Source organism: Aspergillus aculeatinus, assembly GCF_003184765.1.
Source record: "Aspergillus aculeatinus CBS 121060 unplaced genomic scaffold BO66scaffold_102, whole genome shotgun sequence".
Classification (NCBI taxonomy): Eukaryota; Fungi; Ascomycota; class Eurotiomycetes; order Eurotiales; family Aspergillaceae; genus Aspergillus; species Aspergillus aculeatinus.
In genome coordinates this window covers 1-18,440 of record NW_020291571.1, presented here as the reverse complement: position 1 = coordinate 18,440, position 18,440 = coordinate 1, and the positions used below count along the sequence as shown (strand labels likewise).

The 18,440-nt window shown below is 52.4% G+C and overlaps 6 protein-coding genes across 6 annotated transcripts; 3 read left to right on the top strand and 3 right to left on the bottom strand.

Annotated features, from left to right (window-relative positions):
• Nucleotides 1–3,065: 3,065 nt before the first annotated feature.
• Nucleotides 3,066–3,595, bottom strand: BO66DRAFT_396733 (uncharacterized protein). Its single transcript, XM_025648554.1, has one exon. The coding sequence runs from the start codon at nucleotides 3,582–3,584 to the stop codon at nucleotides 3,153–3,155; it is 432 nt and encodes a 143-aa protein (XP_025497590.1). The 5' UTR covers nucleotides 3,585–3,595; the 3' UTR covers nucleotides 3,066–3,152.
• A 1,103-nt stretch (nucleotides 3,596–4,698) lies between these two features.
• On the top strand, nucleotides 4,699–6,529 carry BO66DRAFT_23108 (ACT domain-containing protein). The gene is made up of 3 exons (XM_025642757.1): nucleotides 4,699–4,860; nucleotides 4,977–5,368; nucleotides 5,423–6,529. The coding sequence occupies exons 1-3, from the start codon at nucleotides 4,816–4,818 to the stop codon at nucleotides 6,399–6,401; spliced, it is 1,416 nt and encodes a 471-aa protein (XP_025497589.1). The 5' UTR covers nucleotides 4,699–4,815; the 3' UTR covers nucleotides 6,402–6,529.
• A 2,619-nt stretch (nucleotides 6,530–9,148) lies between these two features.
• On the bottom strand, nucleotides 9,149–10,452 carry BO66DRAFT_416430 (WD40 repeat domain-containing protein; the record flags this gene model as incomplete). The annotated part of the gene is made up of 4 exons (XM_025649599.1): nucleotides 9,149–9,171; nucleotides 9,303–9,938; nucleotides 10,007–10,345; nucleotides 10,398–10,452. 4 exons carry the CDS (start codon nucleotides 10,450–10,452, stop codon nucleotides 9,149–9,151), a joined length of 1,053 nt encoding a protein of 350 aa, XP_025497588.1.
• A 212-nt stretch (nucleotides 10,453–10,664) lies between these two features.
• Nucleotides 10,665–12,689, bottom strand: aspC (septin CDC12). The gene is made up of 7 exons (XM_025648553.1): nucleotides 12,436–12,689; nucleotides 12,349–12,362; nucleotides 12,253–12,295; nucleotides 12,031–12,193; nucleotides 11,659–11,969; nucleotides 11,092–11,600; nucleotides 10,665–11,039 (listed from the first exon to the last, which is right to left on the bottom strand). The coding sequence occupies exons 1-7, from the start codon at nucleotides 12,475–12,477 to the stop codon at nucleotides 10,970–10,972; spliced, it is 1,152 nt and encodes a 383-aa protein (XP_025497587.1). The 5' UTR covers nucleotides 12,478–12,689; the 3' UTR covers nucleotides 10,665–10,969.
• A 379-nt stretch (nucleotides 12,690–13,068) lies between these two features.
• On the top strand, nucleotides 13,069–16,243 carry BO66DRAFT_476345 (snoRNA-binding rRNA-processing protein PWP2). The gene is made up of 5 exons (XM_025653317.1): nucleotides 13,069–13,105; nucleotides 13,192–13,304; nucleotides 13,367–13,862; nucleotides 13,912–14,159; nucleotides 14,209–16,243. Exons 1-5 carry the CDS (start codon nucleotides 13,088–13,090, stop codon nucleotides 16,040–16,042), a joined length of 2,709 nt encoding a protein of 902 aa, XP_025497586.1. The 5' UTR covers nucleotides 13,069–13,087; the 3' UTR covers nucleotides 16,043–16,243.
• Nucleotides 16,244–16,406: 163 nt separating this feature from the next.
• BO66DRAFT_282338 (cytochrome P450) lies at nucleotides 16,407–18,424 on the top strand (the record flags this gene model as incomplete). The annotated part of the gene is made up of 6 exons (XM_025643077.1): nucleotides 16,407–16,613; nucleotides 16,678–16,803; nucleotides 16,868–16,952; nucleotides 17,022–17,090; nucleotides 17,198–17,830; nucleotides 17,910–18,424. Coding segments are annotated over 6 exons (1,635 nt in total), but the record flags the coding sequence as incomplete, so codon positions are not given.
• Between the last annotated feature and the right edge of the window lie 16 nt (nucleotides 18,425–18,440).

The following is an 18,440-nucleotide window of genomic DNA, read 5'->3' as shown; positions in this document are numbered from 1 at the left end:
TAGTATAGTATACAGTAGCGGAGCAGAGCATAGTTAGCATCTCATTTATGATATGCCCATGCCCATGCCCATGCCCACATCCATACAACCAATCCCGTCTCCCTTCTACTTTCGTGATAATGTTTCAAGTTGCCATCCCTCTCCTGCACCTTAACGAAGATATCCTCCACATACTCTCTCTCCCCCCCTCTCTCTCTACCCAGTAAACATCCTCAAACCCACCCACCTCATCAACACCCCTCCCTACCTTGGTATGAATACAGTGACGGCATGCCCATCCTGCCTTAGCATATTCCAAAAAAGGAAGCAAAAGTCATCGTCACCCGATCTACCACAAACAGCATCCCTGGGTTTTGCGTAGTGTATATGTGTTCAGGGCTCGGGGAGCTTAGAAGCCTGGGTTGGGATGGGCTGGGCTGGTGGTACGATATGATACTTGGACTGCTCTAGTAGGATGCTGGTAGCTGTAGCTGAGACCAGGACGTTTTCTTTGTGTTTGCATGTTGTTGATGGTTTGAAGCTTTTTTTCAGGGGAAAGTGTACGGTTGGAGGTCTGGTCGAGTGGTTTCTTGTGTCTTGTTATTTGGTTGGTACTGTACTGTACTGTGGATGGGATGAGGGCTGAAGGTTGAGATGATGTGCGGGTGGGTGGGGGTTACTTGCGACTTGTTTGGGGGAGTTGGATATTGGCTGGCTGGGTAGTTTGTACTGTACTGCAGGGTGGGTAGTAGGGTAGTAGGGAGCAGCTGGATTTGGTGTGCATGATCTCTGGGTTGATATCATGGGGTTCTTATGCTTAGACTGATGTTTCAGCTGGGGTTGGGTATTGGTTTTATGTGGTGGTGGTGGTGGTGGAGATGATCTTGCCATTCTCATGTCACCTACAAGCATGAGTAACGTCCCGGACTACCTACTGTTCTGTGGATGATCTTGCTATTCTTATCTGTTGTTTACAAGTCATTCCAGCCGGTGTCTAGGATCAGTAAGTTACTACTTAGAAGGTAGGTAATCAGTGGCGATAACCCAGTATAATAATAATGCCGCAGGCGGATGCACTGTAGGTGCCTAGTGCGGAGGCATCTGCACGGTACTTCTTCCCTTCCCTTCCCTTGTTCAGAAGGGCCAACGGGAATAGACTACACATCCACTGCACCATCTCCGTCGGAAAGTACCGTTATACCCCGGGATGGCGTACTAACTTCCGACTCGGGATATAATTGTGCTCTGCTAAGGTACAAGCTATAAGTTATACTGTATTACAGCTACACCACACCTACACCTTAAGCTGAGCCACACCACACCACACCACCCTTCCCCCCTCCCTCATCGTGGCTTGATATCTGGTTGGTGGAAACGGAGCAGATAGCGTGGAAGGATCGCATGAACTGCTCTGCTCAGGGCTGTGCTGTGCTGTGCCGTACTGCAGGCTGCCTTTTTCCCCAGCTTTGTGTTTCTTTGCGTGGATGGTCTCGTATTCGGCTGCGTGGTGGATGTGATGTGAGGATACGTACGGGGTACTCCGTAGCGTAGCTGAATAGAAGTGTGGCTTGTGGCTGGGGTACAGTACTTGCTGCTTGGTTGGGAGATGCATTAGTCAATCGCAAGTACTGTAACTCCTGTACTGTATATTTTGACTTGGGTAGTCCAGCTAATGCGATAGTAGACAGACATACATGCATGCACCCATGCGCCCATGCACGAAGGCAGATATCAGGCCATTGTTTTTGGTATCTGCTCGGGTCGATCAGCCGGTGGTTCAAGTTATTGGGTATCACCTACTTACTCGGTGACTTGACTTGACTTGAGTTACCGGATGGGCTGGTATAGCTTAGGTAGAATGGATTGGGGGGGGGGAGATAGGGTTCGTTACTTATCTACTTACCTACCTCAGGCTAGTACGATTCCATACCTAGTAGAAGATGGAATGAGTGGTGGGTGGGCGATGGAAGTTCCAATCGACCAACCAGATACAACGCTGCTATGCCGGCGGAGATCGCTTTCGTTCCAGTTGTCTCCTGCTCTGGTCATGGGGGTGGGATTGCCTTGATTCTGTCTGGGTTGCGATGGTCTTAATGTGCTATGGGATTTAGACTCTGCGCTTCAAGCGCATTATTCGAGATGGGGCATCGGAGGTAATGTGAACGGAGGCATACAAGGATTGTTAAGGGCGTAGTAGTTGGGTTTAGGGGAATTGTCGGGGAATTTGGTGCTGCTGCAAGTTCCGCTCGACTGTACTCCGTACAGACGCTGCGTGGCGACGAAACTCTGAGGACTATCTGGGATATAGAACAGATGGCCTGTCGCTCGGGTCCGAGATTGTGGAACTACTTTGAGGATGTATGTACTGAGTAGTTTCTTGCATGCCAGGTGCAAGTGTTGTCAGCGGAAGCGGAAGGCAAACGCGATGATGTTTCTGTCTTCAAATTCACGATGAGTGGCCAGGCCAAGCTCCCCATTAGACTGCTGTCGGATTTCATCGCTAACTGGTTGGCGTATATTGCTCACTGCAGTGCTCAGAGGCAGTCGATGTCAAAAGTCCAAATTCCACAGAAGTACCTGGACAGCGACTGCTCCACAATCCGCTCAACAGTCCAGATACTGATTGCCCACTTGGCTCCTCTTTCCTCGAGACTAACACGCCGGCGTGTGCCACAATTCCTTCAATTTGCTATACAGTAAGGTCTGTAGAGTGCCACCCCCTCACTTCTAGCTGCACAATCCAAAAGCCGACAAATTACCTGAGACTTGAAGAAGGCGACGATGCAAAATCTCTGCGCCCCTAATCTACTTGTCAATCGCCACTCATCCACATTTCCCACTGCAGGATGGCCCTGTGTGACTGGATCGATGGCTGATTTGCGCGACCGTGGTGCCTGACTAGTAAGCCAGCAGCTCTTGTCTTTCCTCCCACACGTTCATCACACAAGAACATCCTTGCCCCTGGAAAGTGCGGGGGAGCCGAGAAGGTAAGAAGGTGGAGGGGGGGGGGAGGGAGGCTTGCTTTCTAAGGTTTGCGCAGGATGGGAGTGGGAGGGAGGGAGTGAGAAGACGGTTGGCGAGCCAAACCAGAGGCGTCCGCTTATCGATCCGTGCGCGCGCGCGCGCTGATTGATGAGCATCACCCAAAGGAAAAAGAGAGCAAACCTAACCCGCTAGAACCAGCGATCATCCATCCGAGCAGTTGAGCACAGGGCAACACTTCGGTCGGGACCAGCGCCTAGCGCGGGGGCGCCATCCAAAGGGATTTGCTGGTTCGACTGATAAGCAGTCTGGGTCCCGGTGGAGCCTGGCAGCTGGAGACAAGAGATAAAGGCCGGAAAAGGGCGTTGGAATGACTCGATTCGAAGTATTAGGTAAAAAGGTTTGTGGTGGTCGAGGTTGTGTGAGCGTAAAGGAAAAAAAAATTGGGAGAGGTAAAGGATAAGAACCAGAGTTCGTTGGGTCAATCTGCACTCATTCTCAGATCTCTTTTTCGATTCGTCCTTGGCTTGGGAAGGAATCGCACGAGGTACACTGGTACAGTACAGGACTTGTAGAAGAAACGCGAGTGTGTCTGTGTGTTCTCTTGTCCTGCAGCCAGTCATCATCAGCAGTGAACTTAAATTTTTCTTTTTCTTTTTCTTTTTTCCTGTCTCCAACAGTTACTGATTGACACTCAAATATTGGGGTCTACTTCATACTCTGGTCACAACCAGCCGAACATCCGCTGTGGAACTGTCGCTGAAACGGTCAGGTCGCAGTGTCACATTTTCGAAGCCGGACAGGAACTGGTCCAGACTCCACCCAACCATTACATTGAGTCAGTTGAGTCAGTGTAGTAGTAGAGAAGAGAAAACCTGAAGAGAAAAGTGAGTGAGCGAGTGAGTGAGTGAGTGAGTGTGTGGTTGGAGGGAACAGACGAATTGCATCGCATCACCAGCCACGAGGGAAGTGGTGGTTGTCGAGTCACCTGCTTTCCACCTCTAAACTAAACTAAGCTCTTCTCCTCTTCTGTCTTCTGCAACAACTACCTACCTTACTCAGTCCCTGTGGACTATTAACTCAAATCCTCTTTTGGTCTTTCCCCTCATCTGCCTCTTTCTTCTTCTACTTCTGCCTCTTTTGCTTCACCCTCAATTAACCTTCAATCTCCTCTATCCTCTCACAAGACCACCATCCCCCCCCCCCCCCCCCCTCCTCCTACTGAATCAACGGTGACGCAAATTCCTCCTTCATGCCGTAATCTCCTCAATTGCCTTCTGCATCGATGATGATCTACTAAATCCCGTCTTCCGTGCTACACCCACCTGCATTGATATCATCTGTCCAAACAATGGCGTAACCAGGGGTGGGAGAACAATGATCAATCGAGGCTACGAACTATTCAGGTCTTTCAAGCACAGAAAGAAAAAGCGAACAAAGGATCCTGACTCAACCTACCGTCTGGCGTCATAATCCCCCAGATTAAAGTGATCGCCCGGGCGATTGATCGGCCTTGCCTTGCCTGCACTACACTGCACTGCACTGTACAGCCGCAGCCTGGTGGCTCCATACATACTTTATTACTGGACTGTCTACTTTTTTTATTACTGAAATCTCATCAATCCTTTTACTCCTTTCTACTCCTATCTCTACTCCTGTCCACCACTGATCGATCTTGATCTATACTGTGAGTTTCCACACTATCGGTCTGCGCTTCTCACCTCTGACTGGTATTAGACCGTGCCGACACTACCTTGACCTGATTGAATTGTCTACTTTGCCTGGTCGTCGACTGTCACTACAGTGAATTAACGCCTGCTGCGGCCCTTCTCTGTCCACACAAAGTCTAGCAAGATGGAGCAATCACTGTCTCTCATCTCTGCCCAGGTCCAGTTCATGGTGAGCCTTGACTTACCCTGTACACCTCATTGCCATGTCCTTCTTCATACAGACAACACAGCATGGCATCTACTCCGCTCAAGCTCGTCTCACTAACCACCGTCGTGGAATTACAGGAAGATCGACTGGCCCTGGTGCATATTCCACTGGATCTCTACCCGTTCTTCCTCAACCCGATTCTGCAGGTGCTCTTTCATGAGGTATCTCCGATCGCTGAGGCTCGAACGGAAGGCCAGGACTTCGGCCGTGCCGAAATGCTCAAACATACGCAGCCCGCATTCTTGAACCTCTCTATCACCCCGGTGGAATGCTCCATCATGTGTCCAAGACAGCTTGCCAATCAGTACTTCGCGCCATTGGTCGATAAGTTTCTTCGCAACAATTCGTCCAGCCAGAGTCGCCTGTCGATCAGCCACGATGATTTCATTGCCATGCAGGTGTACGGCGAGGGTCTGGAAGCTGGCCAGCGGGTCCTGGAACTCACCCGGCCACTGGCCATGGCTGGAATGTACGTACCAACTGATTTGAGATCTTGAGGAACGCACTGACTGGAATGATGTAGCTCCATCTTCTTCATCTCGACCTACTTCTCGGATTACATCATTGTCCCCCTGCGCAGCAAGACTCAAGTGATCGAGACGCTGGAGAAGCGTGGCTTCCAGTTCGAACTGTCAACGGAGGCGTTCATCAACAACAATCAGGCTCAATACGGTAGCTGCTTCAGTCCTGTTTCCTCTCGTTCGGCAAGTAGTTTGAGTTCCCCTCCGGCCACTCCTCCCCCTTCGTCTTTAGATGAACTACAAGTGCGCACATTCTCGTCACTACGCAAGAATCACATCATCCCTTCTGTCGATCGCTCGCTTCGTCTAGTGCATTGTGCAGCCCACCATCAATTCAGCAGCAACACCAGCTCGATCGAGATCCTGCGCGAGGCCCTCACCACTACATTGATTGTCGATAAGCCACGGTTTTTGTCACTTACCTTGACCGCTGCTGATCCCGCGGCATCTCTACTTCTGGAGAAACGGCTTCTTCCGCGGTTCTCGCATGGGAACTCCACAACTGCGGACGAAGATGATGAGTCCAGTCTTCTACTCGGGTCGAAGGAGGAGATATTAGTTCCCATCATGCTGGATCTCCGCAAACTGCCCCTCGAGGCGACAGGTATCGTTTGTGGCGTTGCTAGTCGACTGGCCGATGCTACTCATGCCCGAGACGATGAGGACACCGATGTCTCCACCTTCCTGTCTCGTTCCTACAATGGTTCGGGCACCTCTCTGGACAGTGCCTTCAAACCCTTCCTCTCCTCCAGCTGGGGATCCGGTGGACCAGTGCGACCTCTTGGCCTCGACGCCACCGTTGCAACCCATCGCTTGCAACCGGACATGGACTTGTCGATGGATGCCGTGGAGATTAGTTTCCTCAGCACGGCCCGCGCGGGTACCATTCTGGTTGGTGAGCATGAGTTGCACCGAGCCGTGGAAGCCTTGGAAGCGGAAAGTCACGAGCCCGAAGCCGCAATTGAGGCTCTCGAGATTTAGCTTTGCCGTTCGCTGCCTTACACGAATACCTCACACATTATCCCCTTCTTAAAATTTCGTTTGATGTGTTTCTATACGAAGTTTTTATTGCTTTACGTCCCGATACCAAATTGTTGCATTGACCTCGCCGTTTCTTGCATTGTGTGTTCCTGGCGCTATTTGCATACTCCCATATCATCGTTTGTGTTTCTTTGACAAAATTACTCCAAGCCAGGCAAAGCGAAGTTGGGTGTTTGGGAAACGTTGTTTACGCTGCATGACCTCTCCAGAAAAGTTGTTTGATTGTTTCTTGTGCCTGAGAACAAAAATCTTCCAAGATTGTTGCATTTACGTCGGCCATCTGAATTCAGTTTACTGTGATTGTGAGACATTTTCATGGGATCTTGTTGAACTGGTAGTGGATCCGGATTGTCCATATTTTGTTTTCTTTTCAATTATTGTGACAGTACTTGACGGTGATATAGCAGACTAAGCAAGCATGTGGCTAGCTGGTGTTAACTATCGCTGAGGTTGTTTAATTCGATACCGTGATCCGTGCATGCACTGGCCGTGAGACTCCGGAGTCGCCGGTAATCATGGCTACCTGGTCATTTGATTCATATTGAATTGGCATAACTGTCTGTAACTTCCTTCTCCGAGGTGATTGGCATGTAGACAACACACTGCCATGCCCGCGGGACAATGTCGGTTGCCACATCCAGTGTATTGTATTCCCCGTGAGTGAAATCAAGTCTCAGGGGCAATGGAGGAAACAAGCCCGTCTGCCGCCTGCGGCGTTGCCTACTTGCCTACTTGCCTACTTGCCTACTTGTCCGTCTGCCTACATTTGTCAGGATCGTACGGTAGACCAGACGCCTCATCCCTACCTACCTAGCCCCCCCCCCCATCGTAACAAGCTCAGAGCCCAGTATGGAGCAAATTTACAATGCCCGTTCTGTATCCGATTTGCCAATATAAATGTCCATAAGCTCCAAGTCCACCCCCCGGCCCTCCGCAATCAACTCAGGCTACAGTGTACAGTGTATCCCACTCCATCCACCCTCCACCGTAGACTCCTCTCCGCGTAACTGTATAGATAGAGTTAGAGTGCAGATTAGGTTAACTCATACATCCCCCTAACTACCTCCCGGTACCTCAAGCACAAGCACAATCACACAAGTCAAATTACACCGCACCGCAACGTCCCTGCATGATCATCGAGACGATAACTAGGTAGTCCCCTTTTCCCCGGCCCCAGGGGCTGGGACCCGGTAGCCCCTTTTCCTTTCCCCAGATGAGTTTTGGGGGTGGGGGAAAGGTGTCGGACCGATCATATACGGATATGAGGTGATATGATATGATAGGAAGGATATGATATCCAGCCGCTTCGACCGTATCGGGTCCGAGGGGAATCGCCAGTGGCCAATGGTGAGTACTGTAAGTTACTCCGTAGGTAACTTATAGGAGTAGAGTAGATCAAGAATGTGAGATCACAATTGAATTAGCACCCTTTGGGGGATATCAATCCCTTTTACTGTACTAACTATATAAGTTACTGAGTGAGGTACTGTGGATACGGTACCGTGTACTGTATACTATACTCCCGTGCAGTGGATTAAATAGTGATTGCAGATGCGGTGGCAAGGGTGGGGGCGTTTATTGAATTGAAGATTCGAGAGACTTTGTAGATGGGTAGTGGATTATAGAATAGTATGGTATGAATTGTACTGTATGTACTGTATGTAGTATTATCTGTGGTGTAGTGTAGGGTAGGGTAGTGTAAGCTATAGGAGGAAGCTATATCAGTCCGTGCTAAACTAACCAAACCAGACCCAATACTGCAGTGGGTCCGTCTGAGCCCGCGGGATCGGTAGGTTCATGGTTCTATCCTGTGAGAGCAGTGGATGCGCTGCTTCTGATGCTTTCTGTATAATAGTAGCAGTTAAGTCAAGGGCCATCTTTCTTTTAGGTGAGTGGATCGGCAGAGGCGGGATGACGGGCTTAGTTAGGGGAGTGTCTGGTTAACGGCGGTGGAGGAGGCGAATTGTAGAGGTGGGTTGGTTCGGATATCTTCGGTGGAGTTTGAACTGCTCTCAGGCTTGAGGAATCGTGAGGGAGCTTGCGTCTTCTTGGTTCTGGAATTGTGGGCAGTTGTACCTAATCTAGGTGGTGAGAGGTGACTGCCGGTATGACCAAGTACCCGAGTAGGCAATAGCCCCCCCCCCCGTGAGGGTTCCCCCCCCCTCGGCCTTCAGCGGATAAGTAAGGCCACCCGGCGGCGAGGTTCGGGTTGCGGTGATTCGAGAAGATGATGTACCAGGCAAGTGTGTTGCGTGACTGAGGTGTGATCCTTTCGAGTATGGCCCCAGAGTGTTCAGCTGAAGCAGCACAACAATTCTTGCACGGTGGCTGGGTGCGTTTGTCCTCTCGTCACGTCACTGTCGGCTGTCCGCGGCATTGAATCAGGCTAGACGAGGGTATATGAGGCTGACAACTTTAGCGTCGGTCTCAATCTCGATAAGGGAAAACAGAACACGCACACGTGGGCGTCTGGTGGCGTCGAGCCAAATCCCAAGGCACGGTAGCCAGTCGGTTCTCGTGGTTAGAGGGAAATACGAGCAAGGGTAAGCAGCCAAGTTGTCAAAGCGCAGAAGCAGTTGGAGAGGGTGAAGTGGAGCAGTAGATTGATTGGTCCCGATGGCTGGGTTTCATGGCCATGACCTCGCAGCTCAAATCTCACCCACCACCATTCTCATTTTTTCCCGGGGCTAGCGATAGACTTTAACGGTGCCTGTGATAACGATTGGTGAGTAAAAGAGATTCCACAGGATTGACGGGTGGTTTCTCGAAAGGCACGAGATAGGGTAATGAAATAGAATAGCCGACAGAAGAATAATTGAACAACCGAGAAAGGAAACATACCATCCGAGCACCCACCGGCCCAACAACCACCCTTCTCATTCCATGCCACGGCACTCACAGCCTTCACCCCCGGACCAGCAGGAACCGCAGCGACAATTTCTCCGCTGAGCACATCCCAAGCGAACACGGCTGCCTGACCACCCGCGGCGCTATTGCCGCTCACCTTCTCAGCTTCACCACCGCTCAGAACAACCGCATCCGCCTTGGCAAAGACGGATCGAATCCGCAGCTCGCTATTCCGGTAAACGAGGGAACCGGGCTGCCCAAGCATGAAACTACTCTTCTCTTCCCTCTCCCCTCCAACAATCTCTTGCTCTTTCCCAAACGCCTGCAGGAGTCTCCCGTCACTGCGATCGAGCATGCGGATCCGCCCGTCCAGCGTCGACGTCAGCACGGCGTGCCCGTCCGTCGAGCAGCGCACGCTCGTGACCGGATGCGCCAGGACATCAACCGTGGTGCGACCCATGCGGATATCGTAGACGCGCAGCCGGCCGTCGTAGCTGCCGCTGGCAATGGAATAGGTGGGCATGTGCACGTGCAGCGAGGAAACGGTATCCCGCGCTTCCGTCAGCGTCTGGATTGGCTTGTGCGAGTTGGACTTGCAATCCCAGAGGTTGATGGTCGTATCCGCGCTACCTATATGGGGCCGTCTTAGTTGATTGCGAGCAGCCCCCCGCAAAGAAAATAAGAAAAAAAAAACATACCAGACACCACGACCGAATCGCCGTCGCCAGCGAACTGAACCGCTTCCACTCGCGCATTGTGTCCACTCCAGCGTCGAGTGGTCCCTCCTTGCTCGACATCCCACAGGAACACTTGTCTGTCTCCGCCCACGCTTGCGAACCGCGCATTATCGGCCGCGACGGCAACGTCGAGCACCGAGTATCCGTGTGCTTCGTATCGCTGGATCGGAGAGGTCGTTTCGATCACTGTGCCATTGTTGCTCGTAGGGACGGCCCGCGAGAGGTGCACAGCACGATCGCTCGACCCGGTGAGCACGTAAGTTCCGGGATAGCTAGAAAATGTCACCGCGTTGACGGGTCCTGTATACGTCAGAGGCGGTTCGAAGCTGTCGCGATGCAGGACAAGCCTCACCATTGTGCGTCTTGAGCGTGTGAACTAACTGCGTGGGAAACCGTTTGCTCGACATTTGAGAGACGAGTTTAATTGATTACCAGACTACCGTCAACCTAGTCCGGCTGTTCAAAAGATTTGAGATCGCTCTGTGCGGGGATGCAGGGAAAAGAAACCGGGCGGCATAAAGATTGGGGAAAGATGGAGGTGCGGCTCACCGCCGGCGGACCACGGCCTTACTCCGCATTTCCGGCCGCTGCAACATTCTATTCAGTCCACCAGAAACTCCCACGCACTAATTAAATCTGTATTGACATGCTACGAAGTACAAGTGGGTTATTATCGAAGATGTAGTCAAACCATCGCTAGTTACCAGAAGGAAAAATCAGAAGAACGAACAAACCGGTCCGTGTTGGGCGTCACGGATCGAGACGTATAGTCCCCCCTGAGCACAAAAAAATCCGAAAATCAACATGAAAAGAAGAGAGTTGAAGGGGTAGTCAGATGTAAAGATATTAGTCGCGTAGTAGAAAGCACAGTTCGTCTGCTTTTCCTTCCGCCCGATACACAGTCGAAGCCAGTCCTGAAGTATCTCAACGACGTCCGTGGCTCCGAGTGGAAGAGCCCTGCAGTGACTCGATCTCCTGCTCGAGAGATTTGATTCTGCGATCGGTCAGCATAATAAGACTCCGAATGTGGGGTGTGGAAGACATACGCAGCGTGTGTAGCCTCCAAGTCCTTGTTGAGACGGTCTCTCTCCGAAATAAGCTTCTGCTCCCACTGGCGGAACCGCTGTTCCTCAACCTTGACCTGCTCGGTGAAACGCTTGCGCAGGTTCTCTTCCTCTTCCTTGAACTTGGGGTTGTCGAGCTTTCTGGGGCGAGCCTCGCCGAACTTGCGAGTTTCCATCTGTTGCGCACGGTACGCTTCGTAGTGTTGTTCTTCGGTGGTGTGAATAAGGTCCAGCATGTGAGTGCGGATTAGGATCGAGCGCAGCTTCTTGAAGTCGCAGTGATCCTCGTTCTCAACCTCGGCAACACCCCAAGCGTATTGGCGACCCTTCACAACCCGGTTGTCGCTGGTCTTGACGTCCTTCTCCGATCCAATAACTGCGAAGGGCATGGCGGCCATAAGGCTGCGCGCATGGGTAGCGGCGTGCTCGTCGTCTTCCTCGATCGGGGGAGTGTAAATCTTGATGCCCTGGGCCTCGATGACGGCACGGATCTATGAAAGTCACGAACGTCAATGTGTGTACTTGCTGGAATTCATGCGGGTTGCTCACTCTCTGCTTATAACGGGCCAAGTCGGTAGGGCTGAGGGTATCGGCCTTGGCGATGACGGGAATAAGGTTGACGCGGGAGCTGAGGCGCTTCATGACCTCAATGTCCAAAGGCTTCAGGGTGTGTCCAGTAGGGCGGATAAAGTACAAGCAAGCGTGCACACGCATATCGATCTTATCGGAGCGGCGGGGCTGCTGCTCCTGCAGCATGTAGGATTCATGCTGGTCGTCGAGGAATTCAATGATTGGTTGCCAGGAGTCGCGGTTGTTGACATAGTCTCCAAAGCCGGGGGTATCAATAACAGTCAGGCGAACTACAGCGGGTTTCGGAGCATTAGCCATTGTTTGGGAAAGCCAGGAAAATCCGCTAATAACCTTTGAAGAACTTCTCCTCAAGCTCCGCCTTGGTGATCTCAATCTCAACAGTTCGGTCGACCTGCTTCTGATGACGGCGCTTGTGATCGGCGTAGTTCTTGATGGTTGTGGAGAACAGAGTGTTGATGAAGGTGGTCTTTCCCAAGCCAGATTCTCCAGCAACCTATGGTTATCTAATGAGCTTGGTCCCGCTATGAAATTGTGGTTTCATGGTTAACCAACCATAATCGTGAAAGCAGCACCACGCTTAGCGACGATCTTGTGTCTGGACATCTTCGTTAGTACCGGTCATGGCTGGCATTGTTTCGCATGGCATACCGCTGGTTGGGAAGCTATTCATATCGGATTGTCAGTTTCATGTTCTTTCCAGATCAAGAGACAGTATTTGCTTATCTTAATACATACGTTGGCAATGCCAATGGGAGAGGCGGTTTCGGTAGAAGACATGATGGCAAGGGGTTGAGCTGGAACTAAATGAAGCGGTACCAGACGAAGTAGATAGAGGATAACGGGAGAAGGACAACGCTGGCCTAGGACGAATGGGGCGATGGGGCCAACGGGGTGGAAGAGAGAGAAGAATTAAACGAGAGGACAGACGACGAGAAGCGGAGTAGAAATAGGATGAGACAACGACCGTCGGGGGGGGGGGGGGGGGGGGGAAGAGTTAGAGGAAGAAAGAGAGAGAGCGAGGGAGACTTTGGGGATGGAATGGGATGATAGATCGGGAAGTCGTGCCTTCTTCGACTGGTTGCTGCCCCTGAATCCGCCCCCCAAGCAAACAGGATGCAAACAAGCGAGCGTGACTGCAATGACTGAGGGGGAAGAAAGGAAACTGTGCAAGCCTCAGGCTGTCAATTACCCCCATCAGGACTAGCCTGTCAGACTAAGGCCCCGGATGGCGCTAGCACTATTGAAGACTAATGCGGTCGGGGTCGGAGGAACCGTCGATCCGTTCCTTATCGTCCGTTTTGGGCAGGCCGATTTTTTTGAAGATCGACCGATGAATTAAAGACTAGAGGAAGGCTTGCTGCGGCGCGAACGGATCCGGTCGGCGACAATGAAGACGGATTTCAAGGTGCGTTGATTGCTCTTACGATTGTTATCTCTGCGAATACAAAAAGCAGCAAAGAGAGGAGCATTGGAACTGACAGCTATATCTAGTTTTCCAACCTACTGGGGACGGTTTATCGCAAAGGTAATCTGCTCTTCACACCCGATGGCAACTCTTTGCTCTCGCCGGTGGGAAACCAGGTCTCGGTTTTCGATCTAGTACAGTATGTGCTTTCGCGCCTTGGGAATATCGGCATTATATACTAATACCATTTTCCTTGTGAAGCAACACCTCTTATACCCTTCCCTTCGCGCATCGCACCAACATCGACCATCTGGCGCTCTCCCCGAATGGAAAACTTCTCTTGACCATTGACGAGAATGGCCGCGCCATCCTGACCAACTTCTTGCGCCGAATTGTCATTCACCACTTCTCTTTCAAAGGCCGTGTCTCCGCTCTCAAGTTCGCCCCATCCGGTCGATTTTTCGCTGTGGGTGTAGGAAGACGGCTGCAGTTCTGGAACACCCCGACTACGCCTGGTACCGACAACAACGGAGAGATTGAGTTTGCGCCTTTTGTTCTACACCGCGACCTCGCCGGTCATTTCGATGTGGTTCAACATCTCGAATGGTCGAGCGACTCCCGCTTCCTGATCACAGCCTCCAAGGATTTGACCGCGCGGATATGGAGCTTGGATCCGGAAGAGGGTTTTGAGCCCACAACGCTGGCTGGCCATCGTCAGGGAGTGAAAGCCGCTTATTTCTCCGCCGACCAAGAATCGGTAAGTCCGGGAATTATTTCGCCCTTGAATGCGCACTAAGCATGGGTAGATTTACACTATCAGTTCCGACGGCGCTGTCTTCCGATGGGAATATGTTACAAAAAAGGATCCGGAGACTATGGAGGATATTGCGGATGCCCGATGGAGGATTGTCAAGAAGGATTTCTTCATGCAGAATGACGCAAAGGTCAACTGCGCTGCTTTCCACGCGCCCACGAATCTTCTGGTTGTTGGGTTCTCCAACGGGTTGTTCGGGCTTTATGACATGCCGGAATTCAATCAGATCCACCAATTGAGGTATGCATATGCGCCTAGACTCTATTAGACAAGACTAACGTCAGTGCAGTGTTTCTCAAAGTAACATTGACTGCGTGACGATCAACAAAACGGGCGAGTGGCTGGCCTTTGGCTCTTCCAAGCATGGACAACTGTTGGTGTGGGAATGGCAATCCGAATCGTACATTCTGAAGCAACAAGGTCACCTTGACTCTATGAACACTCTGACATATTCTCCCGACGGTCAAAGAATTGTGACTGCAGCCGACGACGGAAAGATCAAGGTCTGGGATGTCAAATCTGGTTTCTGCATTGTGACCTTCACAGAACACACAAGCGCCGTCACGGCATGCGAGTTCTCCAAGAAGGGAAATGTTCTGTTTACAGCGTCATTGGACGGCTCCATCAGAGCTTGGGATCTTATCCGCTACCGAAACTTCCGGACATTTACTGCTCCGACTCGGTTGTCTTTCTCCTCACTCGCAGTCGACCCAAGTGGGGAGGTGGTTTGCGCTGGCTCTCCGGACTCATTCGATATTCATGTCTGGTCCGTACAAACGGGACAACTGCTCGATCAACTTGCCGGCCACGAGGGTCCTGTTTCGGCCCTTTCATTTGCAGCCGACGGTAACCACCTGGTGAGCGGTAGTTGGGATCACACTGTCCGCATCTGGAGCATTTTCGGACGGACGCAGACGAGTGAACCCTTGCAACTACAGGCTGATGTGTTGGATGTGGCTTTCAGACCCGATGGCAAGCAGGTTGCTGCGTCGAGCTTGGACGGACAGTTAACGTTCTGGTCTGTCAACGATGCCGTCCAGATTGGCGGTGTTGACGGCCGTCGTGATGTCTCAGGAGGTCGGAAGACCAGTGACCGACAGACCGCCGCAAACGCCGCAGGAACCAAGTCCTTCCGCTGCATCAAGTACAGCGCGGACGGCAGTTGTATTCTGGCCGCCGGAAACAGCAAGTACATCTGCTTGTATGATGTCGCAACAGGATCGATGGTGAAGAAGTATACTGTGTCGGTCAACACCTCGCTCGAGGGTACTCAGGAAATCCTCAATAGCCGCAATATGACGGAGGCTGGGCCTCGCGAGCTTATCGATGAGGCAGGTGAGGCTTCAGATGTTGAGGACCGCATTGATCGCAGCCTCCCTGGCGCGAAGCGTGGTGACCCCGGATCTCGGAAAGTCAGACCGGAGGTCCGAGTCACAGGAGTCGACTTTTCACCGGCTGGCCGTTCATTCTGTGCGGCCTCCACAGAAGGTCTTCTTATCTATAGTTTGGATACCGATGTGGTGTTTGATCCTTATGATCTCGATATCTCGATCACCCCGTCTAGCATTTTGGAGACCCTCGAGGCCGCCAAGCAGGCCGCAGCAACCGGCCAAACGGACGATGACAACACATTCCTTAAGGCGTTCATCATGGCATTCCGTCTGAACGAAAAGAAGCTCATCCGGGCAGTCCATGAAGCCATCCCTCCGGGCGATATTCCCCATGTTGTGCGTGCTGTGCCAACAGTTTACCTCCCTCGCCTCCTTCGCTTCGTCGCCAACGCTGCCGAAGAAACTCCGCACTTGGAGTTCAACTTGTTGTGGATTGAGTCTCTTTTCAGCGCCCATGGTCGCTACTTCAAGGAGAATGCGGGCACATTCGCACCAGAGCTTCGTGCTGTGCAACGTGTCATCGATGAGATACATAACAGCCTGAAGAGACTGACAGACAAGAATATCTATGATCTCAACTTCCTCCTGGCAAAACCTGTGCTTGCAGGCAAGAAGCAACCCAGTCTTATTCTCGCTGCCCTCAATGGTGATGCTGAGGCTACCAATGGCGAGGACGAGACCATGGAAGAGGCAGCGGAGGAGGCTGATGGGGAATGGATGGGCCTTGAATGATTGTATGTCACTGTTTTTGTACCCGGATACTCCTGTCGTTCTTGTTCCCCTCCGGTCATCTGTTTGGTTTCGCATGTGCTCCTGGCGTTGAATCTGTGGTATACTAGGAAAGAGAAAGGGGACAGCAAAAGTTTTAGGAGTCTGATGCTGTGTTCATAGGATATGTAGTACATATAAACCGAATAATAAACTTTCAGAATTACCTTGGGGCGTTTGCAGTGAATGTATTCGGTGTGCTTTAAGTGAGCATCCAGTTGCTCTTTGCAGTTTCTTTTCTTCTCCACCTTACCTCCTAGTACTCTTCCATCCACCACAGGCTGTTTTATCATCCACCATGTCTTTTCTAAATGACCTTTACGTTTATCTCAACCTGGCTGCGTGGAAGACCTCCATTGTCTTGCCAATCACTCTCGCCGTCTGCTTCTTCTTCCATCGCTATGCCATCGATCCTTTGACAGATGAACTCGCAAAACTGCCCACAGTCCGATACCAATGGTTCCTCCCCGACGCCCTCAACCGAATCGCGTTCTACTTTTACGGACGCGATCAAATCGCTCAGGGTTACAAAAAGGTACTCCATGTTGCAGCCATCACTTACCCAACGATCCGTACTGATGCATTTTGATATCTCCCAGTACAAGGATCGTGCATTTCGGCTCCTTACCACGGACGGTGACTTGGTTGTTTTGCCGCACAAGTATCTATGGGAGATTGAGCGGTTGCCCATGACCACGCTGAGCGCTACTAGAGCACGACATAAGGTGAGCTGAACACATGCGAGGGACTGAGAAGATTCGGCTGCTGATTATGTTCCTCTGTTTTCAGATTCTCCTGAGCGAGTACACTGACGTAGTCAGGGGGAGTACCAATGTATCTCGTGCAGTGGCCGAGATGAGCCAGCAGAATCATCGTACGTCTTCTCTATTCTCTATATCGATCCCCGGAGGTTGACTGGCATTCTTACTCACCTGCATAAAAGAGCACATTGCTATGCAGTTCAACGATGAAGTTCACAAGGCGCTCTACGTCGAAGTCCCAAGATGCCAGTGTACGTATCTCCTCGCCTCCACTCCACCTTCACCCTATTCACCTCCATCACAAACACCTCCACCTCGCTCACCTCCACCCCAGCCTTAGACTAACACACCCGCCCAGACAAATGGACGCCCGTCAACCTCTACAAACTAGTCCTCAAGCTCATCAGCCGCGCCACCGCCCGCTTCACCGTGGGCGAAGAGCTCTACCTGAACGAGCTCTGGCTCGAAACAGTCCCCAGCTACACAAGCGACATCCTCACAACCATCATCCTCCTGCGTCCCGTGCCCCAGTTCCTACGAGCGCTCGTCGCCCGACTTCTTCCCAGCCTCCGCCGGGCCCGCGCAAGAGCGCGCTGGGCCCAGACCGAGCTGCTCGTCCCCACGATCCGATCGCGCCAACACAAGGAAGTCCACGACAGCGCCTACCAAAAGCCGCAGGACCTCATGCAGCGGATAATGGACACGGCCACGACGAACTTCGACCGCGACCCAGCCAACATCGCCCAGGCGCTGATGTCGACCATCACGATCTCGATCGTCCACCCGCTCACCAACCTCGTCACGCACGCCGTCTACGACGCTCTCACCCAGGGCCAGGGCCAGCAGACCATCGACCCGCTCCGGACCGAAACCGAGAGAATCCTATCCCTCCTCGAGCACGACGACGAATTCGGTCTCATCCCCCGTCCATACCAATGCCTCATGGACAGTTTCCTCCGAGAAGTCCTGCGCTGGAACCCGCTGAGCGAACGTAAGTCCCCCCCCAAAGACCACATCCCACACCTGCACCCCCGAACCAGACCAACCCAGCTAACCCCCCTGGGGAACAGTAAACCCCCGCTACACCCTCCTTAAACCCCACACCTTCGCCTTCACATCCACATCCACCACCACCAGCACCGAACCCCTAACCCTCCCCGCACTCACCCAAATCGCCTTCCCAGCGGGCCCTCTCTCCCGCGACGCCGCCATAATCCCGCACGCCGAGCGCTTCGACCCCTTCCGGTGGACCCGGGACCCCCTCGAGGTCCTCCCCCTGCTCCGCCCGGACACGATCGACCCGCGGCTCCGCAGGGCGGTCGCCTTCGACACCGGACTGGCGGACTCCAGCCCGGTCAATCTGCACTTCGGGTGGGGGGAGGACAATGACCGCGCCGCCGCCGCGGCGGGGGCGTGTCCCGGCCGACATCTTGCGGCGCGCTTGGCGGCTATGGCGCTGAGTGGTCTGCTTGGGCGGTACGATCTGCGACTGTTTCCGGGGGAGAGGAGGCGCCGGCCTGCGAATTTGGGGGCGGGGGAGTTGGTCTTTCCCAATCCTGGGGTGAGGGTTTTGATGAGGGGGAGGGGGAGGGGGGATTGAA